The 26,019-nt window shown below is 41.4% G+C and overlaps 1 protein-coding gene across 2 annotated transcripts; it reads right to left on the reverse strand.

The window, feature by feature from the left end:
- Window positions 1–47: 47 nt before the first annotated feature.
- On the reverse strand, window positions 48–24,258 carry intu (inturned planar cell polarity protein; the record flags this gene model as incomplete). Of its 2 annotated transcripts, none has more annotated exons than XM_083992786.1 (17): window positions 48–272; window positions 1,517–1,659; window positions 2,863–3,052; window positions 3,248–3,342; window positions 4,087–4,524; window positions 5,525–5,617; window positions 5,715–5,933; window positions 7,004–7,066; window positions 8,148–8,201; window positions 9,033–9,216; window positions 9,410–9,487; window positions 10,212–10,301; window positions 11,272–11,390; window positions 14,485–14,703; window positions 19,210–19,295; window positions 21,549–22,153; window positions 24,176–24,258. In XM_083992786.1, the coding sequence occupies 17 exons, from the start codon at window positions 24,256–24,258 to the stop codon at window positions 161–163; spliced, it is 2,871 nt and encodes a 956-aa protein (XP_083848912.1). In that variant the 3' UTR covers window positions 48–160. The 2 variants fall into 2 exon arrangements, with proteins under 2 accessions (XP_083848912.1, XP_083848911.1); XM_083992785.1 differs by lacking the exon at window positions 24,176–24,258 and adding an exon at window positions 23,351–23,529.
- Between the last annotated feature and the right edge of the window lie 1,761 nt (window positions 24,259–26,019).

Consider the following 26,019-nt stretch of genomic DNA (forward strand, 5'->3'; position numbering starts at 1 on the left):
TTTCTCCAGCAGCACCGCGGTCTGAGGCGTTTCTTTTTTTATTTTATTTCCTGAGAATACAACCGGTGCTTTTTACGAGTTAGTCAGTGAATCCCCCTCGTTCGCTGATCTGAGAAAGAGATATGACGATGTTGATGATGATGATGATGATGATGATGCGTCACAGGGCGAGGCCGAAGGAGAGTCTGAAGGCCATCTCCACGGGAACCTCCGCCACCGAGTCGTGAAAACACACGTAGAACTCCTGAGGGACGGGCTCCAGCAGCATCCGCCTGAAAAGGATAAAGAGGAAATAGTTTTAGATGATTGCACGATAATTACACAACAAGGCCACACAGTTTACATCCAAGTCATTTTTATAACATTTTTACTCGTAACAGGAAGTGAAATTTGTGCCACTGATTGTCAAATTATGATTTTTATGTGATATATCATTTTTTTCCTCAAACTATGAGCCGCTCCTCTCTCCTTTGTGCATTGCATCATGGGAGATCATAACCTTCATAAACACACTCAAACATTAAGTTTAGTGTTTTTTGTCTGCAAACCAGCTGTTTATTTTATAACAAGGTACTGACACCTCATTCTGACCCAATAACCAACCCTCTCTCACCCTCCTGTACCCCTCGTTATAATAATAATACACTTTTTTTTTTATTATAGCACCTTTCTTAACAGATTTACAGGGTGCTTGTGTGGATAAAATAAATGATATAAAGACAAAAGGAGAAGAAAATGCATAAGTTATAGTAGGGTATATACAGGAATCTTGAAGTTAATTCTAATACCTTTTTAAGACTTTTTCAAGACCTTCTCAATATTTTTCAATACCTCACCGCCACTTCAAGCTGTAACCATTTACATCAGTGACACTTTTAACTCAACAGTTTTAGTTTGTGATAAAGACTATAGACCACTATGATACAACAGAATTCAAAATAGGCTAGGCTACTCTCAAAAACCAAAAACAACAATCTTAATTCTTTTCTTTTTTATGTACCGGTTCATCTTTGTTTTTTAACAAAATGAAGAAATTCACACACTTTTACAATGTTTTTTAGAACTCAAACTCTTGTACAGCTACTTCAGAAAAAACACCTTCAAAATGTAAGACTTTATAAAGTCGCGAAAATACTTTTTAATGACTTTCAATTTTCCCAAAATTAATTTATCACCTTTTAATACTTTTCAAGACCCTGCGGATACCCTGTAGTATGAAGAGTTCAACAGAACAATAGACAAGCCGTGTGAGCTGCCTCTGATTCATTTCACTCCTAAAACAGCAGATTGAGGTGATGAACAGAGCAGCTGATACTCTTCACTGGGAGTTAAAAATAAACGTGGTGCAGACACGGTGGCTGTGTGTTGTTAGGATCTCAGTCGACTCCGTCCGGCTCTTTATCTACGATGGTCGACGACGTCCTTATAAGGACAATTTCAACCGACGGTGACGCCACATGTCTGCTCTGATTCCTCCCGTCTCTCCGGAGCCTAAAAACAGCCGAACGTTACGTACCCTATGACCCAGTAAGTCATGGTGGGCGCCGGCTTCCTCTGGTCGGTCCAGTTCTCCGGTTTACACTGGAACAAGACCCCGTGCTCCTTCACGGGCCCCAGACCCCAACCGCCGCCCTGAGGCCTCTCTGCCGCCCGACGACCCTGCAGGAAGGGGAAATAAAAAATCACACTGACTTCATTTGACCCATTGGCTGCATCTTCTTCTTCCATTTTTTGACTCTTTGTGATAGTTAAAAAGAAATTAAAAGATATTATGATAGAAAGCTATAAACAGGATTGATCATTTGGGATTTGACTGCAACTTTAATGCTGTTTATTTATTTGACTTCATCTGTTGATTATAAGATTTCTGCTACTTTCTGTTACACTGAAACCATAAAGAGCTCCAAAGGTTTAACTGAAATGAAGAATTAAATGGTAGGCGCTTAAGCTGAACAGCTTCAGCCTACACCTTTTTCGATCTATGTAACATTTATGAATTAAGTTTGAATTAAAGGTACAGTATGTAAGAATGTGGCCAAAAATGGTTACTGCAGTCAAATTCAAAACACAGTGATCTGGTTTTTTCTCCCAGCCATAGCGGCAGCTCAGTGGAAGCAGACCAGAGGCTGAAATGCCACTGACGCCGCCCTGACTGGGAGAGAGGGCTAGGTGGCGCAACATGCCAACACGTAAATTCAAAACATAAACATGTTTTGCAGTCTGCAAAAAAAAGATTTTTAATGCGAATACTCTGGCTGTGCTATTGTTGTTGGTGAGTTCATCATGTTGTATGAACATTATTCCTGAGTCTCTGTGACATATTAGGAGGATTTTACGGCCAGTTGCTTTAGATTTCTTACATACTGTACCTTTAAGGAATGCATTATTGGATAACCCTTTAATTTACAGACTGCTAATTACGAGTCAATGTCAAGAAATGGCCAAGAAATAGCCAAGAAATAACAAGTTATTGCATCATAATGTCTAGAAAGCCTAGAAATAACAGTCAATTTCATAGTAATGTTGAGAAATATAGCCAAGAAATAACGATTGATTGTGTAGAAAATAGCCTAGAAATAATTGATTGTAATTGACAATTGCAACAGAAAGATTACAGCATCTGTAATCTTTTGCCTTTATGAAAAACATGACATCACTATAAAATTGATCGTTAGTTCTTGGCTATTTCTTGGCATTATCACTTAATTAGCGGCCTGTAAATTAAAGGGTTACCCATTATCGAATGTTGATGGATTGTTGATTTATGCCTGACTGTAACAATTTGTGCACAAGATCGAATAAACTACAACTACTAATTGTCTGAGGTGTGTGTGTGCGTTGTGTGTGTGTGTTGTGCATCACCCTGTGCGGCAGGCTCTGCTGGAAGGCGGCGCGGATGGAGAGGCAGCAGTGGTGGAAGTTGCGGATGAGCTGTGGGTGGATGGAGCCGCTGAGCTGAGCCACTTCTCTGTGAGTGGGAGCGATGAAGATGCCCTGGACGCTCTCCATCAGGACGTAGTGGAACAAGGTGTTCTCCGCCCCCGAGGTCAGTCTGACAGATACACAACCAAGAATGAATGAAGGATTTTATTCCCCCCCTCGCTGCTGGAAAAACTGCCTGTATGTGTTTTAAACTAAATTGTTGTATTGTTTTTTATTGTATTGTCTGTGTCTTTGTATTTTTTCTTGTATTTATTTTTATAATGGACCTGAGTCTGTAATAAAGGTATCTAGGTATTGATCTTACTTCATGGTGTTGTACATCTCCTCCGTCTCCCTCTCTGTCAGAGTCTTCTTCAGTGTCCCCAGGTAGAACGGGTTCGGGTGCTTCATCCTGGGAATCTGATGCCAAAGCAACACAACAAGAGTAAAACAGGATGTAATGTAATACATTATATAACAATATCACAAGTACAATAATATTCACTTTTCTTATAGATTTGGATTAAAATCTGCCATTAGATGGTAGTACATTCACCTCCAACTCCTCCTGTCATTTAGAGTTTATAAAAAAAAATTCCTGTTTTACAGTGAGAAATATTGAAATTATTCCATTTGATTTGAACTTTTATGGATTTGACAGAAGCTGAATCACTTGTTTCTTGATCTTAAAGGGATAGTTCAACATTTTGGCAAATTGGCCCGTTGCCATAATCCCTATAGTCATAGTGGTAGGCAAATGCAGAGACTACCTGCTGAAAAATTGCCCTCAACAGGAACGCACATCAGCCATTTTGCATGAATTTACCTCCAAAACAACTCCGTCTTGTAACGTTCTGTTATTATCTCATAGCGTGGTGAATGTGCAGGTCACAACATGTCCACCAGAGCGTTTTGGAGTTGTTGGATTGTGTATTTGATGAGTTTGATGAGGGAAACCAAGAAATCCCATTAGCCTCCGTAGCGTAGCTCTGAGCAGCTCACGGCTCTGCTCTGCCGTTCTAAAAATAGCTTGCACCGATAATTAAAGGTAACGAACCTACTACTATGACTATAGGGATTATGGCAATGGGCCTATTTGCCAAAATGTTGAACTATCCCTTTAAATATATCATGAAATTCTATGTGATCTGAGCGCCGCTGCACCTTGAAGAGGCCTCCGCTGCCTCCACTTCCATCGGACCCTCCGGAGCCCAGTGAATCCCGTCGGCCCCCCAACTTCCTCGCCGAGTCCGGCGTGGAGTGCGGGCTGAAGCCTGGAGCCGCCGACGAGCTGGACCCCGACCCGGCGTCCATCTGTCCCTCGCTCCCGCTGTCCGACAGACTCCTCTGGGGGCTCGACCTGCGGGACCTCTCCCCGAACAGGCTGCGGCCCCTGGCGGACCCCGACGCGTTGGAGCCCTTGACGGCTCCGGCGAGTTTGCTGAGAACGGGCGAGGAGGAGGCGAGGCTGTCCAGCCGGTCGCGGGCCGTGGCGGCGGGGAGGAACCAGTCGGCGCAGGAGAGGCAGGGAGCGGGCGGAGCGTTGAGTCGCTCCTCGATACCGGCCTCCAACACCTCCAGCTGCAGCAGCGTCGCCTTCACCTGCGGTCGGAGCGGCAGAGAGTTCAGTCGTTAAACTCATGTAAACGTTTGGGCCCTGGTCAAAATGTCTGTTAATGTGAACAGTGGGGGATGAAATTATCTCCAAAAGGCATAAAGTTAAACATGAAACACTCTTTAGCAATATTTTAAGTAATACCAATGTGTTATTTTAGATTTCTACAAGTTTAGAGTGAAAAAGGGAAACAAAGCAGCAGCCTGCAAAAGAATGGGAAACGCAGGAGACTTCAGCTCTCAGGTAACTTTGACCAAGGTATCAGACAATTTACTATTTACATGCTGTGATAGAGTAGTTTCCAAAGGGGGCGGGGCTACTAGGTATGAGTTATGCAGGGTGGCCAGAAATATCTTCATCCTTATTGATTAATTTCAAGTCCAGACTGAAAGATATATCATCTGATGTATCAAGACAGCCAATGGTTTCCTTTCCTAGTCTAGGTATCATTAGATCACACTCCAGGTGAATCTATAAATGCTCGGCCACTCATACACAATCATTTTACACTTACACATACTTTTATTTAGACTGTTTTTGTTATAATAAGGCACATGTATTACTTTCTTTTTTGTTGTTGTTGATGCTGAACTGTTTTTGAATCTTTGCGTATTTTTCAGGGAGGTATTTTGTATAAGCTCATACAGGGTTTTTCTCTCCCGCACGTACTATTCTTGTTTCATTTCTGTTTTTGTAATTGTCTTGATTTTTATGGTGCAAATAAATAAAATTTAACTGAACTAAAACCTTTGCTGAGGGCCCTTTTCCTTTTCTGTCATTTTGAAAATGCAAAAGATGAAAAATATATATAATTTAAAATGTAAAGGGAATGTGTCGTCTGTAACTTGATTCCTCTTGGAGATCATTTCATCCTCCACTTGCTGAACTGTTCACATTAACAGAAACTTTGACCAGTGGTGCCCAAACTTTTGCATCATGACACTTTAATGAGTTAAATCTGTAACAGTCGTATCAGCTGATCCCAACCTGATCCACGTAAACACAGTCGGGTCCTGGAGAGCCCAGCGCTGGTGAAGCACATCCACCTGCTTCTAACAGCACACACTGCATGAAGTGTCTCTGAGGCGGAGAGAGAAAGACAGAGAGAGAATGAATGAATGGAGACACATCACTGACTGTTGTTGTTTCTGAGCAATATGGAGGGTTTATGCCTCACCAGCCCCACGATGAGGAGGAAGTGTCGTCCCGGTGGTTGGCTGTAGCCCGGTGCACCGCCCCCGCCGCCGTGAGCTCTCTGCTGAGGAAACACCTCCCTCCAGATGACCAGCTGACCCACGCGCTGCTCGGACGCCAGCGGCAGCAGGCAGTAGTGCTGGCAGTACAGACACACGTCCAGCAGGTCCTCTTTGGGCAGGTGGTTGGCGATCAGGTAGGACTGGGAGGAGGCGGAGAAAAGAAGCAAAGAACAAAAAATATAGTGAGTCAAAAAAAAAAGACATTGAACTTCAACAGCTCAGAGGAGACAGAGCTTTTTCTGCTGCACATCAGACGATCAACTCACTGTCCATTTTTAAAACTCGTCTTAAAACCCATTTTTATTCTTTGGCTTTCAATCCAGCATCCAGCGTTTTTATTGTTTTAACATTGTTTTATGTTTTATGTCTTATGTTCTGTTCTTATTTTCTTACTTTGTTCCAACTGTGGCTTTATAAATAAAGTTGAGTTGAGAGAGCATCACTAAGTAGTTTGACTTATGTGGTAATGAAACTTGTATTAATTCTATGCCAGTACTAATCTTGTAGTTGATTGGATGCCTTGGATATGTTTTTATATTTTTAATGAGTTGTATTTATGTGTTATTTGATTTGCCCTACTGTGACACTTTGCACTTTATTGTAAAGCACTTTGTGATCAAAAAGTGCTACAGAAATAAAGATTACTTACTTAGATTACTTAAGATGCACAATTATTATGACAATAAATTGAATTAAATTGAAATGAATTATTATCCATATAGAGCAAACAGCCTTTGCTACAGATCCAAAATGTCCTCCTCTACATGGTTATACTTCTTAACTTTACTAGAAAACACATATTTATTTATCCCCTTAACAAATTTTAAATGTTAAAAATGTTTCGGGGGTGCGTGCAAAAGTCAGTTCAGTTCAAGTTCAGTTCTCTTGGGACGCTGAGAAGAGAAGATGCGCTTGAACTGATTGCAACAGTCGGCTGCTCGCTGTCCTTCTCCCTTTTCCACCTGGTTAATATTTTAACAGAGTGATTCAGCGGATGATGTGTCGCTGAGTCAGAGGACAAACTCGTCGTCTTATCTCGAGTGTGTGAAAGGTCGTCGTTTGCAAACAGTCGCCGTGACCTGGGTCTTCCATGGTGTCTAATCGGTGGGAAACCATCAGAGGGGGGAGCGGGTGTAGATATGATAAGGCTGCTGGTACTGAATTGTGTGTATGTGTGTTTGTTTTGACTGCGACAGTGTGCAACACCCACCTTGTAGAACAAACAGGAGCCAAGAATAACATACAGACGCCTCAGGCCGAAAAAATCCTCTGACTGTAAAGACACAGAGATAAAAATACAAGATGATCTTGAAGCGATAACAGCGTCTCGTCTCTAGCATCAATAATCCCCTTATCAGGGTTCCTACACATTTTAAATTTCCAAATTCCATACTTTTTCCAGACCCTAATTTCCGGACTTCCACTGCAAAAAACTCAGAATCTTACCAAGAATATGTCTTATTTCTAGTCAAAATGTAATTTCTAGTCAAAACAAATCTCATTATACTTAAAATAAGACTCATCACATAAAAAGTAGCTTGTTTTTAGACACTTTTTTTTTTTTACTTCTTTCAAGCATATTTTCACTTGAAATAAGTAGAAAAATCTGATAGTGGAGCAAGTTTTTTCTTTCTTATTACAAGCACAAAAAACTTGCTTTCACTGGCAGATTTTTCTACTTATTTCAAGTGAAAATTTGTTTGAAACAAGTGCAAATGATCTAAAAACAAGTTAATTTTTAGGTGATGAGTCTTATTTTAAATGGAAAGAGATTAGTGTTGACTAGAAATTAGACATTTTGACAAGAAATAAGACAAATATTCTTGGAAAGATTTTGAGTTTTTGCAGTGTCCCAGTAAAAAAATTAAAATAATTTGTGACATTTGAGCCAATAGATGTGTATCATGTTAATAAAGCATGCAATTAATCATTTGTTTTCATTATTCTGAATGTGTATGCCATTATGTAACCAAATAATTTCCAGGAGATTGTAGCTAGGTAGCCTACAATAGCGCATACAAAATGTGAATAAGACTGAATAAGTATTAAGATAAATATATTTCCATACAATAGTTTCCATTTTCCATACTTTTCAAGACCTGGAAATGTATAAAATCAAATTCCATATTATTCCATACTTTCCATACTTGCGTAGGAACCCTTATAGTCTGTTAGTTAATGCTGCAGCTGCTGGACGTTCAGAAGGACAAGACAGGACCCATTAGCTTATCATTAAAAATACACAACCCTTCTCCTCTCTTTCTCTCTGTAGACAAAGCTGGAAGACAGATGGCGGCGTCTAAGGTTAATGTCACTTAGACGCACTTCAGACAATTAATAAAAGTGAGTCTCACCATTTCACCAAAATCTGACGACTCAAAATCAGAGAGAACAGTGTCCACCTCCATCTGTGGACAGACACAATCAGATAGAAAGAGAACATGTGTTTACAAAAGTATTTATTTTTAGGCTGTGTGCCAACTTCATATTTACATGTATACATTTATACATTTGTACACAAATAGACCTTGCAGCAGAGATATAGTCTTGATTATGGATGTGTAATTAAAAAACTAGAGGTTTGTTTTTAACAGGCTAATCTTCTGTGTTTTAGGCCAATTTCTGCTTCATTATTGATTGTCTTTGCTCCTTTATTGATCCATTATGTTCATAAAACTCCTATTTGAGTTTCAGGTTTTATTATCTTATTTACTTACTTTTACTACTTACTTTAGGTTATTTTATCTTAGCTTATTTTGTAGAGTTATCGTTTGGTTCTGTATTATCTATTTATTTACTGAGTCTTATTTTTTTTATTCTATTATTTATTCTATTCTAATATAATATTCTATCTATTATTTTTGATTCTATTACCTAAATGTGTTCTATTTTATTTGTTTTTATTGTTTTAATAATATTTTAAATCTATCTACTGTGTTTTTCCTCATTTTTAAATTCAAGATAGCATTTGCTCAGTACTTAGTTTGTCATCATGTATCATAAGCACTGATTGTGTGAGTAGAGGTGGGGGGTTTGATGAGTTTTTTGTATGAAAAGTGCTTTACAAATAAAGTTTGATTTGATTTGATTAAGATGAGTAAAGTTTGATCTTGTTTCAATCCAGCTGGTGTATTAAATCAGGTGTTATTTTACTGACTGACACTAGAGGGCGCTGCAACCTACAAGTTCAAACCATTCATTCACTCTTTGCACACACACACACACAGACACCCACCCACCTTGATTTCTGGAGGCAGCGTGAGCCAGCGGACCGCCGGCAGCCCGTCGAGGAAAAGCGTCCCTGAGACGTCGGTGGGCGGCGCCGAGGAGGCGTCTCTCAGTCGTGACGGCTGGATGAGCTGCTGGAAGAACAGGCAGAAGAAGTGGTCCAACCTGGGAGCGTGGTCGGCCTTGCAGAACGCCCTGCGGAGGAGACGCCGGACAAACCCTTCATATAAAAAAATCCAGCTGGAAATCGACTTTTATGGTCATTTTGGTTTATAACACACACACTTTTTATTCATTTCACTTTATATTTTTATGCATTAAGGCTTTTAAAATGACAAAAGAGGAAGCAGCTTGAGGCAGGAACACAGGAAAGCAGAGAGTGACAAACCTGTCCAAAGAGCCGTACATCACTTTTAGTGTCCGCACCACGTCTCCCACCACCGTCTGCAGATACAGCAGAGGAACCCTGCAGGGAAATGGGAAAATAAAAGTCAAACACAGACATGGATGAACTTCAGCTTCTGCAGATCTGAAGCTTATCAAACTCTAAAACCCTTAACAAAAAGTAGTTTATTTAAGTAGTATACTAGGATACTCATTTTATACTAAAACTGAGGCAGTATAGTTTTACTACTTTTTGCTAAGGGAATGATTGTCTTTTGTTTTGTTTTTTTCATTTCTACACGTGGGTGTTCTTCAAGAATCGATTCACGGAGCTTCAGGCTCGACTGCGGCTTCTTCTCGACCGTGAAGATGATTGATCGGGCTGACCTGGTTGTTAAAAATGAGAAGGTGGCTTATGACTCATCTCAAGAGCCCGTTTTTTTACAAGCCCATGCTGCTTAAAGAGGTTTTTTTATTCCTGCCAGAAAAAAAGGACAAAAAGCAGCACATGTGCAAGTAGAAACTGAGAAAAAAAAAACTGAAAACCTGACGGTGCTTTCCAATTGTTTTCACAGATTGTGCTCTTAAATGTTCCACTACTTTAAAAATATTTAATTTCTCAAGCTCGCGTCACGCTCTGAGAAATTAATACAACATTATCATCGCAGAGATTTTTCAGCTCCGTGTCTGTTTCTCATCTCTTTTGTTGTCCATTCCTCGGGCACAGGCTCAGTCTCACGTTGCAGTAATCAATAATATGACGCGCGCGTGTGTGTGTGTGTGTGTGTGGTGACGTCTGCCTCTACCTCTCAGCTGGGAGACCGATGACCAGCAGGTTGTTGCTTTCCTTCCAGTATCCCACATGGACCAGATGTTTCCCGAGCAGGAGCGATGAGCTGAGGAGAAGCAGGAGAGCAGAGAGATGAGAGAGGACGAGCGACTCGACGCTAAACGATGAAGAACAAGTGACCGAACAGAAAACACGGGAGGAACAAGACAACGCCCTGATGTCCAAACCCTCTCCCCACTCACTTGTGTATTAAAAACAACGGAAAACATATTATTGTTATTATTATTATCACAAGGCTTTTGAATTATAAAGATTATGTTTTTTCCAGATGATAAATTAATCGCTCTTAGAGAAAACTACACTGAATACACGAACGTTCACGTCATTAAACGACCACAGCTGTCAAGAAGTTCAAGAAAATGTATCAACAGTGTGTTAAATAACAAAACATTAAATTCAATTAAAGTAAAAGTTGTTAGAAATCATGAAGTGAGAGGTTGATCAACAGGATTCTGAGTTAAAGAATTTAACAAAAACTTTTATTTAACTTTATCAATTAACTCTTTGATATAAATTAAAGCAAAAAAAAGAACTTTTGCTTCTAAAATTTGAGATTTATAAATAAAGAAAATTATTATTTGTAGGAAAAAAATCAAGTAATATAGCTGCATGATATGCAAAACAAACAAACATCATATTGCAATTGTATGGATGGATATTGATCAGGGCATCTAATAGCATATCATTGTTAACACTTGCGGTGCCAACAATGCACAACATTGTCATTATTGTCAATAAAATGTAGATACTGCCAGTCGCCATCCAGATGCCAACATCAACACTTTGACCTCATCAAGAACAAATTTAAAGCTGAACACCTGATGCATTGTTACTCATTTTTCCACCTACACACATTAGTGACCATGAAGTGTTTATTATAGTGACATTGTGTGACATGGAGCAGTATCAGTGACCCTGTGCAAAAACATAAAAACCCCCAAAAAACACAAAACCTCCCAAAAAAGACAAATAAAAGTTGCATAATCACTATGTTTGGTCCTCGCCGCTCGCCGTACCTGATGATCCGCCCTCCTGTGACATTCTCCAGCATGTCGCACAGAGTGAGGAAGATCCCTCTGACTCCTTTCAGCTGAGTGGACGCTTCAGACACAGGGTACTGGTACAAGATCTCCTCCTGCACACACACACGCACAGACACACACACACACACAGAGACACACACACACACAGAGACACACACACACACACACACACACACACACACACACACACACACACAGACAGTATAATTTAGAATATCTGGTTTTTAAGTGCTGCTTTTTTGCCGCGAAAATTATAGACCCAGCTGAGGAGAGAAAACCTCTGGTTAGCCAATCAACAGAAAATGTCACGTAAAAAATGTGAAATATCTGCCGCTGGATGAAAATTTACGTCTGCTCTGAGATGTGGCCGGCGCAGAAGAATGAAGTGGATGAAACCGCTCGGTGTTTGTCGTGTCACTTCAACAATGTTTGGCGTCAGTTTTCGCCTTCACTCAAAGAAATGTCACTTTGAAGATGGATGTTCGTCAGATGTTTGTCTTTCCACAGTTAGAAAAGAAAAAAAGCAGATCCAGGAAATTACAGGAATTCAACTCGGGCTCCGGGAAACTGCGCGTCCGTGCTCCGGGAAACCAGTCTGGATTACGTCTGTGCCTCTGCCTTGATGTGTAATATGAACGCTTATATCTCTTCAATCTGAGAATCTATGGAAAATAGTGTACTGTTGTGATATTAGTATTCCTCGCTGCACGCTCACGCAGCTTTGGAGGATAAACGGTGGGTAAAGAGCTGAAAGGGTCAGAGGACGGAGTGGGAGAAGTGGGATAAAAATAAAAAAAAACCTTGAAAGAAAAGCCGCTTACAGCCATGGCAACCAGAACAAAGACACAGGCAACCGGCTATGGAGGAAACTCACCCCAGGGTCAAAACCAGGCACAGAGAGACTGTGCTCAAAGTCTGTGAATGCAACATAGTAAAAACCCTTCAGTTACATCTTGTCTCTACATGCAGGCCAAGAAAAAAAGGAAAAAAAAGAAAGAAATCAAATCATCACACAGCTGAAACTCAAAAATACCACCACACAACCTCTCCGCTTTCTGCTACTCTGCAATCAAAGGGCTAAAAAATCAAAGTCAGGAGTTTAGCGGGTTCGAGCAACGGCACTGTCATTTAGAAACATCAACCACCGGCTGATGTGGCTCCAGACAACCCGTACGTACTCTCTATCTGCACTGGTCACATGCAAAAAGAAAAAGAAATCTGGCTTGCAGAGCCACAAAGAAAACATAAACCCGCCAACAGTCTTCCGCAGGGAAGATGTGATTACAGCACGGAAGGTGTCGGTCAGCAAATGAGTGCGGTTTCGCTTCTCAGAGGCAAAAAAAATATCACACACTTCAGGATTAAGGTTTTACTACAAGGGAGGCAAGCTGTGTGCCACCTTAAAAACACCGCTTCTCGTATGGATCCAATTTTAAAAAGAAGGAAATATGTTATTTTGTTTATAGACTGCTGCACTCCGGCCAGAAAGAAAGAGAGAGAGATTTAGAGAAACGGGGGAATGTGTGGATTCACCCGAGAGAGATTTAAGTTCACAGCGTTAAAATGATGCATCGTTTATTGACAGGAGTTGTGTGTGTTCTGCTCCTCCACTTTCTCTCGTCTCTCCTCCCGTCCTCTCTGTTTCCTGTTAGCAGCAGCAGCAGCAGCAGCACCGGCGGCGGGCGTTGGACGGCGTCCAGAGCAGTAGTTTTTCTCAGAGCGTCTGACTCACATCGGAGAAATCCAGAGGCAGATCTCCACTCACTCCACTCCACTCCACGTGGGGATCTCCGACGCCACCGAGGTCGTTTCTCGACACTCGAGTATCAGGATACAATTTGTAAGAAAGTGGATAATAATGAAACGAGTCTGTCGGAGCTTCGGCGGAGGCGCTCGCTCAAGAGTCGTGGCAGCGTTTTGACCATAAAGTCATAATAAAATTCCTCTAAACCAGTTTAATTTACAAGGGAACTGAACAATATGAGACTCAGCATCAACAACGGCTTTTATATTCTGTCTTTTTCTGTTGATGTTGAGTTTGTGGGAAATATTTTAGCTCTGTTTATCCAGATTGTCACAGCAGATCTTTCCTGTGCTCATGCTAATAATAGCCTTTAATTTAAAGCTACGGGAACCTTTTTTAGTACCTCGACGGGAACTTTAACTTAATTTTGGACTGGAACCAGAACCAGGATCTTAATGAAGCTCCTGCTCTACAAAACATCTCTGGTTTGGTTGCAGTGTTTTCCCATGGTGCAGGAGCTGATGAGATGGAGTTACACTGTCTTGTTTTGCAGCTCAGCTCCTCTGAGGTCAAGATTTACTATAAAGTCGTACTATTAGTCACTGGAGCGACTTCATGGTTTCGTTTTTTTGTCGAGATGCACATCCACAGTGAACTCGGCCTGAGTGGAGGAGGCACTAGATCATTTCTTCTTGGTTGACCATCTTAAACAAACATTGACTTACTAGTTCCTGGACTTCAGTTCCTGTTAAAGGGATAGTTCAACATTTTGGCAAATTCTCCTATTGCCATAATCCCTATAGTCATAGCAGTAGGTTCATTACCTTTAATTATCGGTGCATGTTGTTGTGAGATCAGCGGGGCAGAGACGTGAGCTGTTCAGTGAACACAATGAAGGTGAACGGTACAGGTCCCCTGTCCCTCATCAAACTCATCAAATACACAATCCAACAACTCAAAAATGCTCTGATGGACAAGTTGTGACCTGCACATTCACTACACTATGAAATAATCATGTAACATTACGAGATGGAGTTGTTTTCGAGGCAAAAGCTGCCGGAACTACATCCAGAAGCGCAAGTCTGAGTATTTGTTTGTGTAATGTATGTGTAATGTTACATAATTATACATGATTATCTCATAGTGTCGTGAATGTGCAGGTCACAACTTGTCCATCAGAGCGTTTTGGAGATGTTGGATTGTGTATTTGATGAGTTTGATGAGGGACAGGGGACCTGTACCGTTCACCTCCATTGTGTTCACTGAACAGCTCACGTCTCTGCCCCGCTGATCTCACAACAACATGCACCGATAATCAAAGGTAATGAACCTACTGCTATGACTTTAGGGATTATGGTGATAGGAGAATATGCCAAAATGTTGAGCTATCCCTTTAAAATGGAATCAAATTCACACATTTTGTTGTCAAAAATCCCTCTCACCTCCTCCTGTGGCGACGCTGAGTCCAGTTTAAGCGACAGGTACATGACCACGTGTGGGATGTGTCCTATGGACATCTGGAGCTCCGCCGTGTCCTCGCCCCACAGGAGGCGCACCAGCTGGCTCACCGGCGGCGACGCCTTCGTCCTACGGGCTGATGAGGTGTCGCCGGCGTTGCTGCCGTCCGCCGGAGCCACCGAGGTCTCCAAGGTCAACCTCACCTGGAAGACGTGACGAGGTGCAGAGAGAAAAGATGGAAAAGTGTTTTTTAAAATCCAGTAATGGATTGGAAAAGAGATCAGAAAGAAGGAGAGCGAGGAAAAGGGTGGAAAGGATCTTTTTATCTGTCACACAGTAATATCGTTGCATCAGCCTGCTGACTACCAGAGCTTTCTTTCATTCATTCATTCATTCAGTCGCTATGGCTCCACATGATTATACTTGGCGAGGGATTTTAACACAGCTCATCAGTCTGGGGTGTGTGCATGTGTGTGTGCCATGCTTCGAGACGGAGGAAAAGCTCCGGTCGTTACAGATTCACTGAGGGGAAAAGACAAAAAAAAAGAAAGAAACACTGAAAAGCAGGACGGCGATTGTCGGAGAGAAAGTGACACCGACATCCAGACCTAACCGCAGCATAACAAATAGCAGGGACCGCTCCGTGTGTGTGAGTGTGTGTGTGTGTGTTTGACTAAATTAAAACCAGACCTCTGCAAGCCCAAAGAAAGAAAGAACGAGTGGCAACACAACAGACGGCCTATCCTCTCTCATTCGTGCAGTATTTTTGTGTTTTTTTTAAACTTTCCATACCCCACTGTTTTATTTTACATTGTCATTCACAGCAAGTCGCAAGTGGAAACAGAAACAGAGCTGCATGGAAACCCAACATGCACGCACATGGAAACACGGGCAGGCAGGAGGCTGATGCATGCTGGGACGAGCAGCAGGCTGCAGCAGCTCGGCGGTGCAGCTCCGTTATAGGCTGCGTGTTGTTGACCTCACACGTCAAGACACTGCACATCATGAATCAGGAGAAAGTTGAGTCTAAAATCACTTCTTTTATTTAAAATATAACCCCAGATTTAACTTTCTACAGACTTTGTATCTCCTGGATGGCTGAGATGAACTTACAGATGTGTATAAGGAGTAAATGACTTGTCGCTCTGCGTGCAAGCCAGAGGTTCACACACGGTTAAGTCGGAGGCTGTGAGCGGAGCGGAGCTGAGCCGAGGTTAACTCCAGTAAATTAAAACCAGAAGTCAGAAGTGAGGAAGATCCTAAAGGTCAGCAGAGCCACTCTGAAATCTCTGCTCAGGGAAAAGTGGTTACAGTTCCCACATGAATAAATCTCTACCTGCCTTCATATCAGTTACTTTGAGAAAAATCTGCTTTTTTTTCCAACTTTGGTTTTATTGAGATTTTAAAGCAAAGTGAAAGAGGGTCGACTCAGTGCCATATGGAACGGTTTATAGGTTATATATCATCTTATAAATCATACTGTACTAGATAGATGCTCATTTTTTATGTGTAGATCACAATAGATTTATGGTAGATTTATTTTATATTTATACAGCCTGAGTGGCCATCATCTGTGACGAAGGTCGAGCTACAAACAAGCTTAAAATATAGACTTATTTAATTTTTTTCGGGACAATTACGCAATTTGGGGCTTCAGCACAAGACGGACATTACATACGAGCATCATGGAGGTATTTGGATGTTTTTTTGTGTGTGTTTTTTTACGAAGAGCTCTGGTGTCCCTTTGCAACCGTTGCATTGAAATGCACTGCTACGCCGAGACCCCCTGTAACTCAGAGAAGGGACGGTGGACTCTGAAAATTCTTCCAGCCCTTAGTCAACATGAGGGTGAGTAGATAATGAGCGAAATATCATTCTAGGGTGAACTATCCCTTTAAGCACTTTTCATCTAGTTAGACACAAACCTTTTCTCACCCACTAACACACATTTTGCACTGTGATGCTCTTGTGTTGCATAATGGTAAGCGCAGGCAGCAAAAACGAAACTTGATCAAAGCACAGGTGTCTAAACTTAAACACAGCAACTCAAAATTTATCACACTTGTGGCTACTGTTGCTCACCCTGAGGTTTCTCCGATTTTTCCCTGTTAAAAGGGTTTCCACAGAGTTTTTCCTCAGTCGACGTGAGGGTCTAAGGACAGAGGATGTTGCTACGATGCCATGTAAAGCCCTTTGAGACAAACTGTTTGTAAAAACGGGCTATACAAATAAAATTGCCTTGCCTTGCCTTGCCTAATGATGTGAAGAAACCAGTATAAGCCGGTTCAGGGAGCCCTGATTCCATAGTTTCACACTGGATAAAAACAATCAGAGAGGCAGAGGTAGAGTATGTAAGTCCTGTGGCCTGACCCAGCCCTTTTAAAGTTGTAATGTAATTTCCTGTTTATATTTTTTATACTAGAAGTGGTAAACAGGATTCGGAATTTTGTTTTGTTTTGCAAAATCCATTTTCCTATTGTGAACATAAAGATTATTTCTGCAGCTTTATGATCTGATCATTGTGTTTTTCTTTTTTCTATGTTGTGTGTAATGACTGTTCAGTGGTGTTTTTCATTTTGACTGACTGACAACAATGTTTGGTTTTGAGCACAGTTTGAATAGTTTGGTTTTGCAGGAAGAGTCAGCAGTTTTGTGAATGTAGTTTGAAAATTGGGCTTTGTGTGTTGTGTTGGGTTACAGTTTAAAAGGAGAAAAGGAGGGAAGGTTTCAAGAAATGTGTCTTATCAAATGAGAAAAACTGTACATTGTTGACGTGTTTGTTCTGCACAGTTGCTTTATCAAAACTATTGATCGTTTTCTCCTGTTTGTTTAACCATGGAAACAAGCAAAACACCAAAGACAAAGCCATCACCTCATCGTGGCTCCTTCCTGGTTCAATTAACGTGTTAGAGTTAATGTGAAGGTTTTTTTTTGCCCACATTTTTTCCCCATTATTTGATTATTGTAATTTTTTTGTTTTGTTTTAACTCAGCACAGAAAGTCTGAGGAGTTTTGTCTCTCTGGGACATTTGGTTTTTAGTCAGACAGGAAAGTGGAGGTTCCTCTGGGATTTGACCTTAAACCACCAGAGACCTTGTTTTCACCGCCTCGGTGATATTTGCAAAACACCAATATGGTTTCTTTCATAGTTTTACACACATAAGTGTTCTTCTGTTTGTTAACCAACCTAAGAAAACCAGTTAGTTTCACTCGCAGAACTTCCAAAACAGTGAGGTCTCTGTTATTCTCCATGCTAGACCATATGGTGCCGACCTCAAAAAAAAAGAAAAGATCATATTCCCTGGTTAAAAAAAATGTTGAAACTGTATTTTTCTAATCCAACGATCACTCCCAGGAGTCTCCACGGCCTGTCGGCAGAAACCGCAGGCCACACGCCGCTCCAGTAGGCGCCTGCATCTGGGCTCGCTGCCATTTTACCCATTTTGGGAGGATATTATTATTATTATTAAAAGAAGAGCGGAGCGGTGGTGGAGCGCCGCGTGCTGTACCTTTAAATCGGTGACTCTCACCTGCAGGAAAACCTCCCACACACCTCCTCTCTCTTTATTTTGCTCTTTAGGGTTTTTCCACAAAGGAGGCAGAAGGATGAAGCTTTGATTAGACTTGAAGTGAGGAAAATAAACTCAGACGTGGAGAGAGAGAGAGTGGAGATGACTTTAAAACGGGGCGAAATCTAAATTTGGGAAATAATTGGATAAAGAGGCTGAGTCGGCTAACTGCAGCACTTTCTCTCATCATAAATAATAAGGATGTGGTTAGACTGGAGTGTGCGCTCACTGAAATTCCAGTCTGTTGATGTCAGTCATTTAGCGCTCGCTCATGGATGGACACACACACACACACACACACACACACACATTAACACACACATTAAGGAGAAACTGCGGATCGTCCAGGGTTAATAAAGGGCACAGTGGACTGACTTTAATACTAATATTTGCTCCTCCAACTATAATAAGTACTGTCTAGGGTCCATCTGGGAGGGCTGGCGCACAGAAAAACCACACTCCAACACACACACACACAACAATCATTCTGTCAGCAATACAACTCCATTTCAGGTTTTTTCTGAAAGTCATCGCGGAGCCTGAGGAACCTTGTATTTTTCCAAAAAATCTCCCTCACTCTTTTTTTTTTTTCCCCTTCTACGATATAATTTCGTCTCTGACTACATCTTCTAATCAGCTGAGCTTTCAATCCCACAGCAGCTTCCTGTGGCACCGAAAAAAGAGTCGCACCACAGGCCCGTCTATCCGCTCGCTGCGCGCCCATCACGGCCTGTCATTTGCAAATTCCTACTTTTTGATGGTCTGCTGTTGAGTGCAAACGCACAACTGAGGCTCAGAGACTATGGATTTTTTTTTTTAAGCTGCCGATCAAAGGATCATTTCTCAGTAATTGAGGGTTTTCTGACGTTAAGCGGCGCAGACTTCTGCTTTCTTTATGCATTTTTGCATCTTAGAAGAACCAGCGTGTTTCAAAGTGATTCAACAGCTATATTTACTGCCGCAGTCGGCTGTTTGTGTCGAGCTTTTGAAGGATATTGAAGCCTCTTTACAGATTTAGAGGCTAACCCAATAGAGTAGCTGCAGATATGAACATTAACAACTTGATTTATTGCACGGCAGAAAACTACAAAAGTGTTTGTGATATATTTACTTTTTTTTCTTCTAAATTCAGACACTAACCTGTGTTGGTCCTGGGATGCAGGACAGAACCCTCTCGATGTTTTCTGAGGTCACGTCCACGTCGTCCACCGCTACGAGCACATCACCTACAGACACGACGGGAAACATTTACCAGCAGCAGACCTGGATCAAGAAGTCAAATACTAACAGATTAAACTGCTTTTAGTTTGTTTAAACGGCTCAGTCACACATAAGAATCATTTAGGCACAAATCTTAAAGGGATAGTTCAACATTTTGGCAAATTGGCCCATCGCCATAATCCCTATAGTTTTAACAGTAGGTTTGTTACCTTTAATTTTCGGTGCAAGCTATTTTTATAACGGCAGAGCAGAGCCGCGAGCTGCTCAGAGCTACGCTACGGAGGCTAATGGGATTTCTTGGTTTCCCTCATCAAACTCATCAAATACACAATCCAACAACTCCAAAACGCTCATTGGTGGACAAGTTGTGACCTGCACATTCACCACGCTATGAGATAATAACAGAACGCTACGAGACAGAGTTGTTTTTGAGGTAAATTCATGCGAAACCACTGATGTACGTTGCCGTCGGGGGCAGTTTTTCAGCAAGCAGTCTCTGTATTTGCCTCTAAAACAACTCTGTCTCATGACATTCTGTTATTATCTCATAGCGTGGTGAATGTGCAGGTCACAACTTGTCCACCAATGAGCGTTTTGGAGTTGTTGGATTGTGTATTTGATGAGTTTGATGAGGGAAACCAAGAAATCCCATTAGCCTCCGTAGTGTAGCTCTGAGCAGCTCGCGGCTCTGCTCCGCCGTTCTAAAAATAGCTTGCACCGACAATTAAAGGTAACAACCTACTGCTACGACTATAGGAATTATGGCAATGGGCCAATTTGCCAAAATGTTGAACTATCCCTTTAAGACAGATACTAGAACTGGAAGGGATTGGGTCTAATAGTAGATCCCCTGGATGCACAGGTAAGAATAACACTGTGCACAAGAAAGGGAAAAAATGTTTTTAAACTTTTGAAAATTTGCAAAGTAAAAGAAGTGTGTCTTCATGTCTGTCAGCAAAAAAGTTATTTTGCAAAGATTGACTGATCTAAGGTCTGACCCAGGTTAGGCTTTTGGGGAATTAAATACTTACAGTGAGTAACATTCACTTGACTTAAAGATCACTATTTCTATATAAGGTGTATGAGCTTTTGACCCATGCACCGGCCTGTGTTGACCTGTAAACGCTGTAAATGACCTGTAAAGAGCTTCACCTGCTTGTGTGCAGGGAGGCACACTAATATCTGAGCAACAGAGCTATTTCAGGTATTTAACCACTCTAATTGTTTAAGTATGTAGCTGCGCTGCATAAAAGCTTCTCTAAACAGTAACTCATGTGGGTAGTCGTTTGTGGCGAGGCACAACTGGCATTCCTCTGTCGGCTAGTAAAAAACTGCCCAATGATTAGCCCAGATAGAGGAAAATCGCTTCAGAGATGCCCCGCTTTCAAACGGGGCAGATTACCGTTTCTAAAACGGCCGAACCAGCTCTTTAAGACTCTCTCTAAAGGTTTTTTTTTTTTTTTTTTTTTTTTTACAAATACTGAATATAGATGTTCAGAGTTGGCCTCGAGAAGTAGCTATTAAACATGAACCGTGCGGTTTTACAACACGGCTGAAAGCTGAAACCATGATAATGATCTGTATTACTTTGTAGTTGTTACTATGGATTCAACACACTAGAAGAGCTCGGCTATTATATAGACATGATGCAGAATAAAAAAAAGGCCTCGGCCCCAGATGTAGCCCGGTTCCTTCCAGTATTTTCCCTCCAGAATAACACAAATCTCTAGTTACCGTCACCTCATCTACTTTGTTTGCATTGTCACAGCTGACTTGATTAGATGTTTTGTGTTACACTCATTGTTTAGGCTTTGGGTTTCTCCTTCTCTAAAGAATATCTGTGTGTTACTGTGTAGTAATAATTGCAACCCATGCTTTGGCAGTGTTTTTGTGCGGTATGGAAATGAATGAGTCAGTGCTGGTTCGTGACTGTTATTGAAATCGTATCTGCTGCGTAGCTGCATTTTCCCGGCCTCGAGGGTAGTAAGCTCTTTTTGAGAATGGAGAGAGAGTAACCTCTGAGAAAGATCGGCCACAGATACTATTTTTATCCAAATGAAATTTCCATTTTAAGCTTGAGCTCCTCAATTCATAACACGTCAGTGTCTAGTCAGAACTTTTTAACAGGCCTCATAGCTCTGAAGCTCCCCTGAACCAGGAGGTTTGATTCCACGTCTTTGCTCCTTGTAATCTTCCTAATGTGTTGTTGTTTCCTGGGAAAGTAAACGGCCTGCTTACTATCGGATTAATGGTCTTACCAATTAGGATTTGGCCACACTTGATGGCTGGGCTGTTGGGTATTAATCCATGAACAGTCAGTCTTTCTTCCCGTCTTACAGCTGCAGGGTCTGCGTGTCCTCTGCTCCACGACGGACGGTGCACCACCCCCAGCAGAGCCTCCAACAGGCCGCCGCTGTCCGAGAGCGGCGTTGATGAACCTCCGAGGCGTTTAGGGTTGAGGTAGACGCACACTTCCTTCAGCTGCTGCTGCTGAACAGTCACCCCCTGCTTTTGGCTCGGCTGGTTCTTCAGGATGGACGCTGGCGGCGATGACGTCGAGCCGTCTTTATCCTTCCCTCCTCCTCCTCCTCTGCGCTGAGACGGCCGGCGTTTTCTCCTCAGGATCCTGGCGAGCTTCTTGAGAGCGGGCTCGCCTTTCGTCCGTGAACCGCACCGCTGCTTCCTGTTCTGCTCCGTGATGATCTCGGCTTCCTTCTCGCTGAAGCGGACATGATTGGTGGAGGAGACGCCTTGGTTGGAGTTCACCTGGGCGAGCGCGGCCTCCTCCTCGCCCTCGCTCAGCTCCAGGTAGAAAAGCTCGCCGTTCTTCTGGATGTCGTCGAGCCACTCTGGTTCCAAGTCACTGAGAGAAGACAAACAGAGCGTCGATCAAAACAATACATACCTATAACCTACATGTTGTTCATCCTAATCCCAAAATATTCTCTACTTGGCTGCTTTCGATGGGTGCAATACACAAAAAAATCTCTCTCTTATGCCTGCAATTACATCCATATTATCAATTTCTGCTCACAGAGATATGAAATATCCCCTTCATATGTGGAGAACATGTTTCCAGACTGATGGGAGGAGGTATTACATGTTTGTTTTTGTTTTTACAGTTACTTCTGCTATTTTTTGTATGTAAAAACAAAATAGTTGAACTAAAAGCTCCAATATATACAAACCATAATCACGTACTTAACCAAAGGGTGGGAGTGAATGGTTGATATTTTCTTTTGGTTTCTCTTATTTTAAACCTGCTGTGGCTGGCAGCTTTGACATCACATCCTTGGATGACAGGAAACATACAATTATTTATGAAGCCTGACCACCCAAACTGAAAACCCTCTGCAAAGCTATGAAAAGCCTCACTTTACAAGGACATATAGGCTACAAACAAACCTATTTTTATCTTATATAAATCATCTACAGCTACACTGGACACCTGCAATTTGAAGCAGCTTGTAGTGTCATCTCTTCTTTTGCAGCTTCGTAGGACTCCATGTTGTTTTCCTCAAGAGCAAACAGATGGTTTGGTTGTTTCCAGTCTAACCATAAGTCAAACCAGCGCCTCACCGCGACGCCAAACTTCACTTCCAATTAGAAAAGTACAAGAAAAAGTCTAATTCTGCCTGAGACCCACTCTCAAACTTACAAAAAGCTTGTTTTTCCCTCCACATCTTGACCAGCCCCACATTATAAATACACATTTACTGTCTGATAAATGCACTATTCCCTTCAATGATGCTGTGATGTGATGTATTTATATTATGCTTGATATTTGTTTTGTTTTGTCTTATTTCTGGACAATGGTGGGACTACAGGTGGAAATTATAGTTCCTCCAGAGCTAAATCTGACGTGTTTACAACAAATTATGTTGTATTTTTATGCAGAGTCCCCCTTTACAAATAGCCTAAACGAATAAATGAAAACAAATGAAATGAAAAACATTCTCAGACTGACACATCTGGACTATTGTATCTCACTTGCTCTTAAAAACCATCCTGAAACTTCTATTTTACTGGCAAAAAAAACGCAAATAAAGTAAAGTTTTACTCGGAGTAGTCGGAGCTGCTGCAAGTCGATGATTCACGGTCGCTCCCGCCGTCCTGCTCGGTCTCCTCCGCCTCCGTCTGACCGACATAATGAGCTCTTTCGTGGCGAGAAGAAGCAGCGAAGGCCATTTGGGGAGGAAAAGTATTTAATTTTTCTTTTTTTAGCCAAACAAACGGTGATACTCTTCTCTCGCCATGTTGTTAGCGTCAACGAGCCTTCTTCCTCTTTGCGGCAGGCCGTCACGTGACGCACCGGCGCGTCATCTGATTGGCTGACGGCGCAGTTGCCCCTGACAACGCAGAAGCTTTGAGAGAACGCTGGAGCAGGAGGATCTTTATCAACTGAAGATCTGTTGCCATTAAATAATGCAGCAGCACTTGAGCCTCCTCAAATTATATGTAAACATTAACAATAGGCAGCTTTTTTCCAACTAATTAAAACCCATCTAAGCCTAAAATAAATAAATAAAATAAAATAAATAAATAAATGCATGAGAAACACACAACCACTTTCTTTCTACAATATTGAAAGCCATCGAAGAGAAATGCAAATTGATGCAAAAACAGTCAATTATCCGGATATGTTGAATTTCTAAGTGCCACTGTAAATGCACTTTTATTTATTTATATTTTAGCATTATTTCCCCCCTATTCCCACCTCCCTGCAGGCTTGCACGAGGTTTTTAAATCCCCTCCGGTATTCAGCAAACCTCTGGCAAAGTGCCTCTGGTAAGGCAACTTTAGCTTTGTTTAAAAAAAGAAAAGAAACAAGCAAACAAACAAAAAGAAAAAGCAATACTTATAGGCTATTTTAGTCTTTACTGACCTGTAGAGGAGAACACTGCGGATGGAGTCGAAGTCCTCCAAGTTTTGAGAGAATGAACTTCCATCTATAGAAATGTTAAACATCATTTGCGTTTCATGTTTTCGCCGGGATGAGTGCTGCTGCTGCGTTAACTTGACGTGTCCGGTTTTTGCAGCTGCTGCATAATGAAACTCCAGAAAGTCTGCAAGAAAAAAGTCCGAAAACGGTTTGACCTCCTGACTGAGCCTCCGACGAGATCCAGATTAATTCCTCTCCTGACCACACGAGCAGCAGCAGCAGCAGCAGCAGCAGCAGCAGCATGCAGGCTGCAGAGCAAATCCTCATCCAGCTTCTCACGTCAATCAGTGACACAGAGAAGTGAATGGTTCAACAATATTCAAAGGGAGAAGAAAAAGACACTCGTGTGTGTAGGGTTTTTTTTCCTTTTCTTTCTTCTTTCCTTTTTTTCTCCTTTGGTTTTTGGTTTTTGTCAAGATCTGAGTGTTTCTCCAGGCCAGCAGAGCAGAATTTGTCCCAGTGGTTTTTTTGGCAGGTGGAGTAAAAACCCGCCTACTCTGGACTACCAACAAGAAACTCAGCAGACAAGCCCACTTTGTACTTTCATTAAAAAAAAATCATTAAGCCAGAGGAAATAATGCTGCTGCACCACGTGTATCGTTGGCAAAACCATACTCAATCAACGCAGGACACTGTATATTAGGACTATTATGTAATTGTTATCGATTCTGACTACATGCATGACATGTTGTAAAAGGTAATTAGAGCTATATTGGGCAATTTTCTTTTGTACTAAATCATAATATGCAAGCAACTAAACCTACAAATTCCCAAGGTGGCTATCAAACACCAAATCTGACATATAGGCAAACTACCCTATGTTAATAAAAGAAACCATCAGCAATAATTGCACACTTGGCAGCTTCCTCTAAATATACATAATTAATAAAGGCACTTGGATGAGGCAGGTAGACAATGATAAAGCAAACAGCTCAGCGTAAAGCAAATAACTGATCCAACACAACAACAATATAACAACATTATGACTACTACTTCTAATAATAATCATTAAAAAAAATAGGAATAATAATTATAGACTGTATCACACGAGGTATGAATTACAAAGCAAGTTATTCATGAAACATCTACAACAACAACAACAACCAATTAATAAACATAAATAAACAGCTGAGATGAACTTTATTATGACAGCTACATACTATATGTAAGGTGAGGATTGCATCTCAGAATCAGAAATGTGTTATTGCCAAGAGCAGTAAAGGTCAGTTTACAGCACAAGGAATTTAAAAAAAGAGTAAAAGTTAAAAAATAAAATAAGAATTACACATATACTATATAAAATGTATTTATACAGAATACAGAACAGTTAATTGTGGAAACTGTTGTAGTTCTGCATTTCTACTATCCTTTATCCTCAGTAGCTAGTATAATAATTCACATGGAACTTCAAGCTTTGATATTAGATTAATATCATCCCTACATCATTAAGTTACTATTTGACTTTTCACAAGTACGCACTACCACTCTGATCATACTCCTCCCCTCATTGTCCTCAGAGAAGACAGTGAACGGTCATCAAAAGCGAAGAGCACATGAAATAAATCAAAACTCTGCGCCCGCTTCGCGCTCAAGGAGAAGTATCACCAACTCATCATCGTGGTTAGCGAGACAAAACACTTTAGAAACACATTTCTCAAGTCAGAAACTATAGAAATGATCCCTGAAAGTATAGTCTTAACTTCCACAACACAAGTCCCACCTACTAGTATGAAGCTCATGGACATCACAGTCATGGTGCTGGAACCGCATGACTTGTATTGCTAAGT

Source organism: Trachurus trachurus, assembly GCF_905171665.1.
Source record: "Trachurus trachurus genome assembly, chromosome: 18".
NCBI lineage: Eukaryota > Metazoa > Chordata > Actinopteri > Carangiformes > Carangidae > Trachurus > Trachurus trachurus.